This window comes from Calidris pugnax, unplaced genomic scaffold, assembly GCF_001431845.1.
Source record: "Calidris pugnax isolate Ruff unplaced genomic scaffold, ASM143184v1 scaffold74, whole genome shotgun sequence".
Classification (NCBI taxonomy): domain Eukaryota; kingdom Metazoa; phylum Chordata; class Aves; order Charadriiformes; family Scolopacidae; genus Calidris; species Calidris pugnax.
The window spans coordinates 652,929-665,880 of NW_015090790.1; the positions used below are offsets into that span (position 1 = coordinate 652,929).

A 12,952-nucleotide genomic window follows, 5' to 3' on the forward strand; every position below is an offset into this window, starting at 1 on the left:
AAATTTCAGACTGCTCTCAAAAGTCTGCCAAAACCAGGTCTGATACCAAGTGCAACATTTCAAAGAAAAATTTCAACCAACGAAAATATAGCAAACTGGAATTTACCTACCCAAAAATAAACCCTGACATAGAAAGCATTCCAATGCCATGGGAGCTGTGAGGAAATACTGACTAGTCCTAACTAGCATGTGAAAATATATTTCAATAGCATCTATCTAATTATGTTATAAATTTGGTTTTGAGACACAGATTTAATAGCTAGGTTCAATATGAAATAGGAGATTTATGGTTTTTAATTTAGCATTTTAGAAGCAAAGTTAGGGTCTGACAAAACCCACTCAGGTCAACAGAAGCTCTCATTCCAGCTTCAGGAGGCTTTAGATCAACTGCCTGGTGAGCACGGGTGTCCACGGTTGCCATCACCTTCACAGTGAGTCGCTAAAAGCTGAGTTTCTGCTTCAGATTGCTTTTCCAACACAAAATTCAAAGCCCTCACATTATGTCCAAACAGAAATATTTACACCAGATGTGTATAAATATAAAGTTTATTCAGTATAGTGTTTAGAAAAATAAGTTCACATCATCTCAGAATACAAATAAAACACTTAACTGTCCAGGCACAAACCCCTATTACAGTACAACAAACATACATACTTTAGATCTCTTTGGTTGGGTAATTAAGCACAGATATGTTTGATGATACACTCCGGGGTGGCATCATCTAACAGTGCAGTAAAGACTTCTGATTATTCCCTCCTAATGCATACATTCCGCTTAAGTTTCATATTTGTTGTAAGGCACAATAAACCCATATCGCAGAAGTTAACTGGTTAGTTCTGGACAAACAGTACATGCAGCAAAAGAACAAACATCCTCTGAATGTGAATCCTGAAAGTCAGAAGATTCACCCCCCTTCCTTGAGTTCAGAAATTTAAGAAGCTAGTTTTAAATTATATGAAACATACAAGTAAGGTATAAAATATCCTTCAAGATAATAACTGCTAGGAGATACAGGAAGACTTCAGGCCTCCTTGCTTGTAAAATGTCATTACTTTTGTTTCAGGATTCATAAAATTACTATTCTTTTTATGATTTGAGACGCTTCTTGACCACAAGCGCTAGGCGATCCGTGCCCCCAGGAGTCCTGCAGACATATTTCATATGAATCTGAAGGGATGCACCCTCTCAGTTGTTCACCTGCCCTTGCTAAGAAAAGCGCACAGGCACCGGCAATCTACACGCAGGCACAGCTCCTGGGCACACGGGGCCAAATTCTGTCCTGCTTAAGTTTAACTGAAAACAGTCGTTGAGGTGATTTTGCAGGACTTGAAGTCAGAATCCCTCCATTATTGTCATTAATCTCGGATCGATAGTAATAACAATAAAGATGGTTCCAGCCATACTTCTGGGTGAAGTAGCTTTCTGAACGCGTCTTCCTGGATCCACAGGCAGGGTAAAGCAGTAAATGGGAAGAGGTATATGCTTTGATAGACTGCGAGCAGTCGGTTACGACTGTCTGAGTGTCAGCCTCGTGCACTGGTTCATCCTGCCACCATGTACTGGGCCAAACCTGTCCCTGATCCAACTCCAGTGAAATGAACGGACCGTACTCTCGGCTGGGGGGAAAGGACATGGAAGTCAATGGAATCGCACGAGTTTAGCCCAGCCGAGGACCTGGCCAATAGATGTCCGTGATTTATGGGGCTGAAATGTTCTTTTAGGTAAGACCACAGGAATAATGCTGCAAATAGTCCAGACAGAGCATTCAATTCAATGTATTTCTGGTTCTCTGCAGAACTCTGGGCAAAACAGAGGCAGCTTTAATTAAAAGTAGTAAAGAACAAAGTGGGTTTTAACATCACGGTTTGTAGGAATTTGCTTAAACTTTAAGCGTATTTTTCAAAGCTGAGTCTGGGACCAGAAAAGTAGTAGAATTTGGCAATGTTTCCTGTAAGATTTCCAGTGGACTTACAAGTTACAAACATATGTGAAGTTGAAACGATCCTTTATTCTCATCCGTAACAGAGAGGGAAGGAGGAGAAGGAACATGTAGCCAGATCGACATACCTTCCGTTTAAACAACAGAAGGTGATAATAAGGACTGTCTGTGGGGCTTGGACGCTCACTGCCATTCATGTGTGGGGGAGATGAGCACCCGAATCCCCTAAACACCGTGTAAAATCCTCAGTTTGGATATCAATGGAGCAATGCCTTATTTACAGCAGCCAAAGATCCGGCCCCAGACGCTTTTTGGGGCTTTGTGTACTGTCTATTTAGAGCAGTTAGCCTGCTTGCTTGAGGGCCACATAATAAAAACTGACCCTTATTTTACAGTAGGAGTAAAACTACTATTTAAATATCTATTTTAAAAACACTGTACCGTGCAATGAGTCTTAATATTGTGCATATGTACCTGCAGAAAACATGAGGTTATAACTACATTATCTGGAGGGAGTGACACTTATTTTCAATGGGAGAAAGAAAGAGTAAAACATAATAATAAAATAAGTTACTCGATATCTGGAAGACTAGAATAGATTAATCTTACTTTGTCCCAAACCACTGCTTTTATGTACATCCTCCGCTCCCACCGAAGAGTGGGAGCTCTCCTATTAGAAGTACCAGACACTCCAAGATAGGTGCCACTGTAACAACATACAGTTTTCACATCAACTGTGCTGCAAAGCCATGGAATCGAGAGCCTCAGTAACACAGCAAATGCAAAATTAAAAAAAAAAAGAAAAAAGTAACAAATACTGGCGTAACACCACAGTCTTTTCAGTTATGAGACCTGATCGCGTCAACAACCGAGCGGGTGCTCTGAAATACCCTCTAGCTGGCCTCCAAATATAGTCTGAGCTTCACAGACCAAACCTTAACCCCCAACAACACCTTCAGAGCCACGCACACGTTCTCCATTAATATGACAACGATACAGGGTCCTCCTAATTTTCCAAACAGTTGAACAAATCCATGCAAAGCAGATACAGCTGCTGTTTATCCTCATCACCGTCTTGGTTTCATGGGCAAAGAAGAGGTGGGAAGCAGATCGCTTGTGCTGGAGCCCAGCAAATACTCAAACAAGCAGAGCAGAGAGGAGAACTCCGGACTATCCCATTCCCTGCTCAGGCGGAGATCCCCTGAACGCCAAGGGAAGTTGTGCCAGGGGAACATATAGCTCCATGTTCTGCTTGTGATAATCTCCACTTAAAGCACTTGCCTTAAACACCCTTTTCGCTTGGGGGCACGTGGGGACAGCCAACTGCTTATGGGCTGCTTCTGTTTGCAGAGCATCAGTGACACGGGTACAGCTGCACAGACTTGGTCTTCCCTTCTCCTGCAGTTTCCCCTGCAGCCCTACAGCCTCCGGCTCACAGCGTGAACTCCAGTGCTCACCCACAAGAGCTCAGCTTCAAGGTCCCACAGAGCACCTGGCCACACATGCTATATATTCAGTATAGTGCAAAACAGTATCAAGGATGCCTATGACATGCTCACGGCACACAGGAAAAAAAAAAAAAAGAAGTCTTCATCCCTCAAAGGCTTTCCACAGAACCAGTTACCAACCAAGACAGAAACAGACCAGGATGTGCTACCCCTGTTCTCTTTCTTTTCCATTTTTTTGTCCTTTACAAGTGATCTTGTTTTGTCCTGAGCCTCATTGGGAGCCCACAGAAGCTTAAGAAAACATTTTCTATTGCCTTCCACAGGCTTCAGACTAGGATCCCGATGAGGGTGAATACCTGCTTTAGTTACTGTATATATTCACATTAGAATTAAAAAAAAAACAAACCCACAAAGATTAACAGCATGTCATTTTTATACATCTGCACTCATTATTATTTTAAAGCTTAAGGATGTGCTTTTCCATGCTACAAGAACTCCTCTGGAGGAGAGGTAACATCTGTTCCACCTGCCCAGAGCCTGCCTGCTTCTGCTGTCCCCAGCACAGCACAAAGGGAGAGGAGACCCATCCCTAGCCAGGCAGGGACCACAGCTGCCCCCACGAGCTCTTCGGGCAGCTGCTGTCCCCACCATCATCCCTCACGCTGCGTATTCTGGAGGGATATATAAATACACGCCTAAGTGCACTCGTGGATGGGAGCTTGCTTGCTTGAACAGCAGCTGAAGCCCTCCCACAGGGGCTATTTGGCCAAAGGGTCCGTGTAAACGTGGGGCTCCCTTCCCTGGCCTTGCCCATCCAATGCTCCCTGCTCATCTGCCCACGGCTGGAGCCAAGACCTTTCCCTCGGCGGGACGGCTCTGCTCATGGTCCCTCTCTGGACTCCTCCTGCCCTGCTGACGTGGTGTGGAAGGACCTATCTTTGGCTCTCTGCACCACTAGTAAATGTCACCCACTACGACCGAAAAGACTCAAAACTCTTCTTACTCATGCAAGTAGGGGCACCGAAGTCAGCGGGTCTACTTGCAGAAGTAAGGCATCAGGATTTGGCCCTGAGGACGGATATTTGCAAATCAGTGTTTTCGTTCCTCCTGCCACTGTGCTTTAGTAACAAAGATAAGGCCACTAGGAAGAAAGGCACGTGGAATTCTGTAAAAAATACACAAAAAGGTTCAACTAATTCGCAACTTACTAACAAAACAAACAAAAAAAAAAAACCCTGAACACAAAGACAGAGAGGGTAGAGACAGGGACCTCCTGGGTTTTCGAGACTGGGAGTTCATTTTCTAGTTTCAGTGTGATTAACATTTTACTTTTATAGTCTATTGCTTGAAAACCTACAAAAAAGTAAAACCTTGTCAGAAATAACTACGTTTACTTCCTGCTCAAACAATAAAAATAAATTAAACAGCCAGAAAATGTTTTCCTTTTCAATGCATTGTGTCTAAAGTGAAAGGGAACATAAACCATAAATAAAATCCATTGTACTAATTTAAAAAAAAAGTCTCCTTTATAAGAACTGAAACAATATTTACATTCATATTGGAGAGAAAGCTTCTGAGTTGCATAATTAGAGTTTCAAACTATGCTTTTTCTGGTGCGCTGACAAAATGCTAGCCATAGCATTTAGAAACCTGTAAATGATGCATGATTTTTGGTTTGAATGCATATCTGCTGGAAAAAAGCACACACACGAATAACAATATTATTTTTGATTTTGTTTCGTTTCTTAACCTCAAACAACATAAAAGTAGCCGGTGAGGTATCGTCTAGAGTTCCTTAAAAATTTCTCAATGCCCATGGACTAGAAGTAAACAGCAAAAACGAGTGCATTTTTTCTACCTTTTCAGAGCAAGACTTTTGTTTTCTATCTAAAATTAGGAGTGTATACTTACTGTTGAGAATATATTGTACTATGGAGAGTCTAGTTAAAATATCAGGGTAGTATCTCTTAGCCAAACCTGTACCCATTTGCTTGGTACTTGTCCTGGCATTTCCTTTCTCCTTTAATCCGCTTAAAAGAGAATACTGCATGCAAACCAAGTGTGGCAACCTAATTCCATTGCCGGCCATTCCTCTGTACATCGGTTCGGACCATTCAAATGTTCTTCTGTTTTCTTTAAATTGAAAAAAAAAAAAAGAAAACCACCAAAAAAAAAGAAAACCCAAAACAAAAGAAACCAAAAAACCCACTTGGTGCTTGTTAGGGCCTCAACAGGAGACTTATCTACTAAAACAGAAAGCGAGAAAAAAAAGTTACAAGTCTTGCATATCTTCATCCATCTGAACTGTCTGCAGTTTGGCAAGTTCTTTTTTATCTGTTTCCAATTCTTCACAAACGGTGTCAACCATGTTACTCATAACATACTTGGATTTCGAATCCAGCATCATTAAGTTGCTGGTTGACTTATTCTCAGAATTAGGTAAGAAATTCTCTTTGACGTCAGGCACGGCTTGCAGGACTAACCTGTGCTCTCTGACAAAATCTTGATGTACCTGTGCAGAGGGGTGGCTGACACGGTCTCCGCTGGTAGAAACTATTTCGCCAAGCGCGGGCTGTGCCGTAGAAATGGACAACAGATCTTGACTGGTAATGAGGGAGCAGTTCTGAAGGGTTGCATAGTTAGTGTTGCTGATAGATATCACAGTAGAGGTACTGGTCACGGGCAATGACATGGACTGGCTCTCCGAGATACCAGAGTTCAGTTCTGCAGCATTTAAAAGAGTTGGTGGCGTGAGGGAAAAATTGTGTGAGGGTGTTACATTCACTAACGAGGAGGCCAGGGACTGGAGTCCTCCGCTGGATATATTTTCAGAAGACATGTTTACGTTTAGTTGCGTGTTCTGACTGACTGGCATCAACTGAGAAAACACAAGGCTTCTTTCTAGTCCTTCTTGCTTGACAGAGCCTACTGCCTGGCCGGAGTTGGGAACCGTGTAAACGACTGCGCTCGGAGCCAGGGGGCTGAAGAAAACCTTTCCCTGCTGCACTGTTGAAGACTCGGTTGTGAAAGTTCCTCCATCAGATGTGCTGGGATTTACTGAAACATTACCTAGAGAGAGGGAAGCAAAAGAAAGGAAAACACGTTATTACAGTTGGCAGAGAGTTGTGCAGGCATTTTGTTAAGATGTTTTGGTCTTTTTTTATGCTTGCTGTACACACAGATGTTGATATTCCACGGAACACAGAACAGCGTTGTTTGTAACAGGTGAGAGAAAATTTGGTACGAAGAAATAAAACCATTAATAGAAACTGCTTTTAGAAAGAAAAAAAAAAAAAGTAGTTCTGGTATATTAGGTAACTTTCAGACTCTCATTAAGGGGCAAACAGTCCCCAGCCACGTGATTGAAATGAATGTGTTTTGGCCTTCAGTAGTTGCCACCACTCAATTTCTATCTAAGAATAGCAGCATGAAAAGCTATTAAAGATAGTTCAGTGACAGACTACAGCTTGTGTGTGGGAACTGGAGACACGTCACATGAAATCCACTACCGCTGGGCAGAACCGACCTGAGCCAACCTGCACAGAAAATATCCAAATCCAGTAACTTCTCCCAGGTTAACTAGGTAGCGTGTCAAGAGCTCAGACGTTACTGCCTTTCACCTTGCTTTATCACATATTACTAAAAGCACAACCCTACCACATCCACCGTGCAGTATAAAGTCACCCAGCAACTGCCTGCCCTTGCTGCAAGCCACGGCACCGCTCCTGTGATGTTGTGGCCAGCCAGAGTAAGAAACGGTGGCCAGAGATGACCTTAACTTGGTTTTACTGGACATGCCATGTAAATCGTCATTATAATAATTCCCAAAATAAGATACACTGCCTTTCGGGACTGGGTCCCCTTTCAAACACTTCTCTTTCTCAAAAGCTGTGTAATTTTAAGGGGAGACACCTTAGTTTTCAGTGTCAGTTGAAGACACCTGAATTTTTTTTGGAACAGCACTGACGATGCATTTTTCACTTGGGGAGTATTTTAGCTCCCTATTCATTTCCATTAACCAGTGATGATTTTTTGGAAGAAGTTACTCTTGTGGGTAAACTAAATGAACAAAGCGAGCCAACCTGAAGTTACCTGGCAATAAGATAACATTTACTGCAGCTTACTTAAGAGAGCCTGCAGCACCATTCACTTGGAATAGGCAGCCAGCTATCCCTCCCTCTCATGTTAAGACAAAAAGAGAAATCAAAGCAGCAAATACAGATCTTGACTTTTCTCTGCACCGGACTAGGCATATGGTGGATAACTCTCCAGTGGCTGGAGAGTAACTGTTGTGGGTGCTTTTTATTTATTTTTTATTTTTAAACAATGGGGAAAATGTTCAGAGAGGAACGTACTATGAATCTTAGGACTTTCAAATACCGTAGTCCCGTACTACTTAAGGGACCGAACCTTCTCCCCTTTGCTGGCTGTCAGTCTATGCCTTGGAGCACGTGACTTAAAAAAGCTTTTGTGATTAAAGGGGGTGTTCAGACTAAATGTCTTCTCTTTTTCATCTTGGTGAAACTACGTACTAATAACTGCCACTGACTGCAAGTGCAACATTTTAGGATCTTGCAATTTTGCACCCATTTAAAATGTGTTTGTACGGCTGCATTGTTCCTCCCTGTATTACTTTAATGCCAAGAGTAATTTACTCCCTATAGTATAATGAAAAAGTTTGATTTTTCATTATAGTACTCACAGCTCCTAAAACCTAGAGAGATTCATTCAAGTTTAATCATTTTCATAACCAAAGATACAGTGGCTAATGAGTAACAAAGCTGTTCGGTTGTGCCTTATAACTGACCTGCTTCAAAACAAGGATCCCGAAGCAGGCTTGCGCTCCCTGGAATTCTTCCGGGCTGGCCCCAAGTTTCAGTCTATGGTATGTTAAGACAAACACTAAAGAAAACTTGGGGAGGAGCCTGCACACTTGGCACGTGAACCTGTGATGACATATTTCCCTTGGACTGAGGGCAGTTTATCCAAATACCCTCGCGTTTTGTATCTGCGAGCTATTGTGTATGTCTATTGTTTCCCTGCAGTTTAATCTTTCTTAATTATAGACAGAAAATGTATGAGTGTAACTGCTTCGCCTTGTTGTGTCTATAGTAATTTAAAATTCATTTTTATGAAATGCTTTGGTTATAAAACCAAAAAACCAAAACAACCACCACAAGAACAACAACGATAACAATTTCCAGCTGCCGCAATTTTCATTTTTATGCATCTTCTCATTAAAAGAATTCAATGGCAAATGGGGAATATTTTGAATTACTGAAACGTGTAAAATTTGCAGATATTTGCGAAGACTAGTCTCACAGGCTTCTGAGAAAAGCACGAGATGAAAGAGGTGTAAAATACCAGACCTCCTCCTCTGCTCTTAGCAGCGGGGCTCAGACCCATGTAACAGTATGCCCAGGAGCAGAACCCATATAAAGGAAGGCAAAAAGTATTATTTGATGTACTGTGTGTGGCTGTGGCCGAGGTACAATCCCAGTACCTTTGAGGATAAGTACCACGGCTTCTAAAATGCTAAGCGTGCCGGATCCCAACTTTTTCTCGCACCTCTTACTGTAAGAGACAAAGCTTTTACCTTGTGAAGCTGCCACAGAAACAGGAGGCAGCTGCAGAGAAGAAAAACCGATGCTTCCATTCAGCAGCTGGCCATTTGTTCCTGAATTGGGGATCTGGACAATGCCATACTGGTTTATTTGGACAGGAGCAGTAAAAGTAACTACGGAGCCTCCATCTTGGGAAGCAGCAGTTTGTACGCTTTCCCTTTTCACCTCTGAGCTCGGTATCAATCCTGGGAAGGAGACCGGGATGTTGCTGGGGCTGAAGGTGGCTGCCGTGGCATTGGGGACAGAAGCCTGCACAAGCTTGAAGTCCTTAACATCTTCTGACGAAGACGACAGTATGTCAGTGATGGAAACCCCATTGCTCACAACGCTCGACGTGGTTTTGGGTGAATTTAAGGTAACCGTCTGCGAAGCCCCCACGCTGAGTCCATTGAGAATGACACCGTTGGGTCCCTGAAGAAAAGAGCTACCGTTGAGAAAGACGGGAGAGGTACTGGCAGGCACGAGGTTTCCGTTCAACAAGACGCCAGATGAGCTCAAGGCTATTTTAGTGTTTCCGAGCTGCTGCATGTAGACAGGCTCCATGTGGCTGGCAAGGCTGAGGCTGGTAACGCCATCGGATGAACTGGGGAGCGGGTGAGGAGATAAATCCTCCTGCCCCTTGCTGGATTCATCTTCTGTGCTGGGGTTGCCATCTGACTCGCTAGGGGAAGAGACGGAGAGATGACACTGCATTACCAGGGTGGGCCGGCGAGCCCCGCACCACAGGGGAACTCCTTGCTTCGATACAGTTTGCCAGAGTTTCCCCCGAGTTATTATTATTATTATTTTCTGTGATTTGCCTTTACAAGGCACTTCAAACCAATTTAAAGTCAAGGGGGAAGGTTTCTTAGAAAAGCACACATCAAACCTGAGGAGAAAACTTTACAGAGCGGGTGAGGCACGTGTAAATGTGCCTCCTCTCCCTGCTATCCGCCCCAGCCCGCCGGCGGGGGCTGCCTGAGGCCCCTCTCCGCCGGCCCAGGGCGCCCGCAGGCCGGAGCCGGGCCGCAGCCATTTGGCAGAGGGTTTGGGCGGCAGCCGCGGGAGGTGAGACCAAGCCGGGAAGCGCCGCCCGACCTTCCCCGGCCTGTGCCCGCCGCCCCCGGGACCCCCGCCAGCCCCGGGAAAGGCGGAGGAGGCGGGGGGGGGGCCTCCCCGGCGGGAGCCGGGCCCGCGCTGCCCCCAGGTGCCGGCGGAGGCCCCTCAGGCGGTGCGGGCTGCATGGAGGGGGGGAAGGGAATGGAATGGGGGGGAACGGCCTTTGTGCTGCGCCCCGCGGGGCCGCCGCCGCCGCCCCGGCCCGGCCGATCCCCTCCACGGGGCTTTTTTCGCTGGCTGGTCCGCCCTCCGCCGCCTTTCCCGGTCCCTCCCCCCTCGGCCGCTCGCCCTTTGATGTGTCCCGCGGGGAGGGGGCCGCGGCGGCACAATCGCGCCCTTGGTTGAGAAATGCCTTGGGGCCCCTCCGTCCCGGGTTTTTTTTTTTTCCCTCCCTTTTTTTTTTTCCTTCCCTCTTTTCCCTCCTTTCCTTCCCCGCTCTCTCTTTCTCTCCCCCTCCCTGCCCCGGGAAGGGGGCGGGAGCGGGGAGGTCACCTCCACCTGCCCGCTTCGCCCCCGCCGCGGCCCCCTCGGGGCGAAGGGGGCGGGAAGCGCAGTCAGAGCCGCGGGCCGGGCGCGGGCGGAGGCTCTCCCGCCCCGGCGGGGAGCGAAGGGCCGCGGGGATGGAGGCGGAGGCCTGCGGCGGGGCCGGCTCCGAGCCCCAGCCCCATCCCGGCGGTGCCGCCGCGGAGGAGGCCCCGTGGCCGCCGGCCCCGCTCCCCCTGCTGAAACCCGAGCCCGGCCCGCTCCCGAGTCAGGTTTCAAAACAAGAGCGAGCGGCGGGACCCCGCACCTCCCGCGGCCGCCGTCAATGATTAACTCTGTCAGGCGCGACAATTAAATAAAAACAAGGTGTCTGGGGAGAACAAACAACTTCCTTACCCCCCCCCTTTCCTTTCTTCCCCTCACCCCGCAGGCCCCCGTTCCGCGGGGTCCGCCGCGCCGCCCCGGGCCGGGGGGAAGGGGGCGGCGGGGCCCAGGAAAGTTTCCCCTGGCTGCCTCGCATGCCTGCGTGCCCGGGCCGGGTGTGTGTGTGTGTGTGTGTGTGGGGAAGGCGGGAGGGGGGGAAGGAGGGGAGGACGAGGCGCAGGGAAGGTAAGCGCCATGTTTGCAAGGGAAAGAAAAGAGCCGGGAAGAGGGAGGGAGGGAAGGAAGGAGGGAGAGAGGGAGGGGGAAGGCAGGCCCGGCGGGGAGAGGGGGGCGGGGAGGAAAAGTTGGCCCTCACCTTTTGGACTGGGTCTCGGAGGGGTTGCGGTCCCGCTGCCTGCGGTTCTTGAACCAGTTGCTGACCTGGGTGAGGGACAGCCCGGTGATCTTGGCCAGGTTGCGCTTGGCGGCCGGCGAGGGGTACCGGTTCTGCATGTAGAGCTCCTTCAGCGCGTTGCGGGACTTCTCCTTGAAGCAGTAGACCGTCTCCTCGCCGTCCCAGATGGTCCTGGGCAAAGGGTATTTCCTCCGCAGCCTGTACTTGTCCACCGCCCCCAGGGGTCTGCCCCGGGCTCGCTCCGCCTCGGTGTAGCGAGCCTTGTACCAGAGCTCCTGCAGGAGCGGGTGGTTGGAGGAGTCGAAGTTGTGGCTCTCCAGGATGCTGTAGAGCTCGGCGTAGATGCCCTGGTGGAAAGCCACCAGCGCCCGGGCTTTCATCAGGCTCTCGTTGCCACGTAGCAGATCGCTCGGGGGCAAAGACCACAGGAACCTGGCCAGGCGGTCCAGGTTCCCACCTTGCTGCAGCGCCTCGCACACGCAGGCGACGTGGTCCGGGGAGAAAGCCAGGGGGGTCTGCGAGGAGGAGGAGGAGGAGGAAGAAGAAGAAGAGGAGGAGGAGGGAGAGGAGGCAGCGTGGTGATTCCTGGCCAGGAGTTCCGTGTGGAGCAGTACCTGGTCGGCGGCTCCCTCCTCGGCGGCGGCGGCCGAGCCTGTGTGCTCCATGGGGTGCTCCATGGGGAAGGGGCCGGCGGCGGGAGGGGGCGGCGGCGCGGGGTTGAGGGCTCCCGCCGCCGGCCCGTCGTGGGGCACCTTGCTGGCTTCAGAGAGGATTTCCATCACATTTTCCTGCTTGATCTCCACCGAACTCGTGATCTCGTCCGTGGGGGAGGCAGAAGACATGGTTCGGTTTGTTTTCCTTTTTTTTTTTTTTTTTTTTTTTTTTTTCCCCCCGTCCCCTTCTTCTTCTTTTCCTCCTCCTCCTCCTCCTCCTCTCCCCCTTCCTATCTCTCTGGAAAGTCCACTCCTCCTCCTCCGGCTCTAGCCGATCAGGTTTCCTCCCGGCCACGCAATAACCATTAAAGATAGCTGCTATAGCAAAGTAGTGTAAACGGGCTCCTCTCCGCAGCTCCCCCCAACGTGACTCCTCGCCCCGCTCCAATACTATATGGCACCCCAGCCTGCTGGCCCGGCCGCGCCCTCCCATTGGCTGCGCCGCGCCGGGGGGGCGGGGGCTTCCGCGTCTCCAGGGCAACCGTCAATCAAGCGGCCCCGCTCCCCTCCCCACCTCCACCTGGAGCCTGGCGCCCCGTCGCAGGGACGCGTGTGTGTCCTCCCCCCTCATCCCCCCCCCCTCCGCGGGGGACCCCTCACCTGCCCCCCCTCTCCACGCCGCCGCCGAGCGCCTGTCCCCGGGCGGGGAGCGCAGAGTTAAAACTCTCAGGGTGCGGGGCGGTTGCAGCCGCGGTTCCCCGGGCTGAGGGACGGCACCTCCCCCGGGCCTGGAGCGGGGAAGCCCGCTGGGGAGCTGCGGCGGCCTCCTGTTAATTCGCCATCAGGCGGGAGCGGGCCCGTAACAACCGGATCTCTCGGGCGGGACGGTTTTCCCCCCCGACTCCATCCCCCTCCGGGCAAGTGCTGC

The 12,952-nt window shown here is 49.1% G+C and overlaps 1 protein-coding gene across 1 annotated transcript; it reads right to left on the reverse strand.

Annotated features, from left to right (window-relative positions):
* Window positions 1-528: 528 nt before the first annotated feature.
* Window positions 529-12,216, reverse strand: SIX4 (SIX homeobox 4). The gene is made up of 3 exons (XM_014966590.1): window positions 11,333-12,216; window positions 8,985-9,673; window positions 529-6,457 (listed from the first exon to the last, which is right to left on the reverse strand). The coding sequence occupies exons 1-3, from the start codon at window positions 12,211-12,213 to the stop codon at window positions 5,661-5,663; spliced, it is 2,367 nt and encodes a 788-aa protein (XP_014822076.1). The 5' UTR covers window positions 12,214-12,216; the 3' UTR covers window positions 529-5,660.
* Window positions 12,217-12,952: the final 736 nt, after the last annotated feature.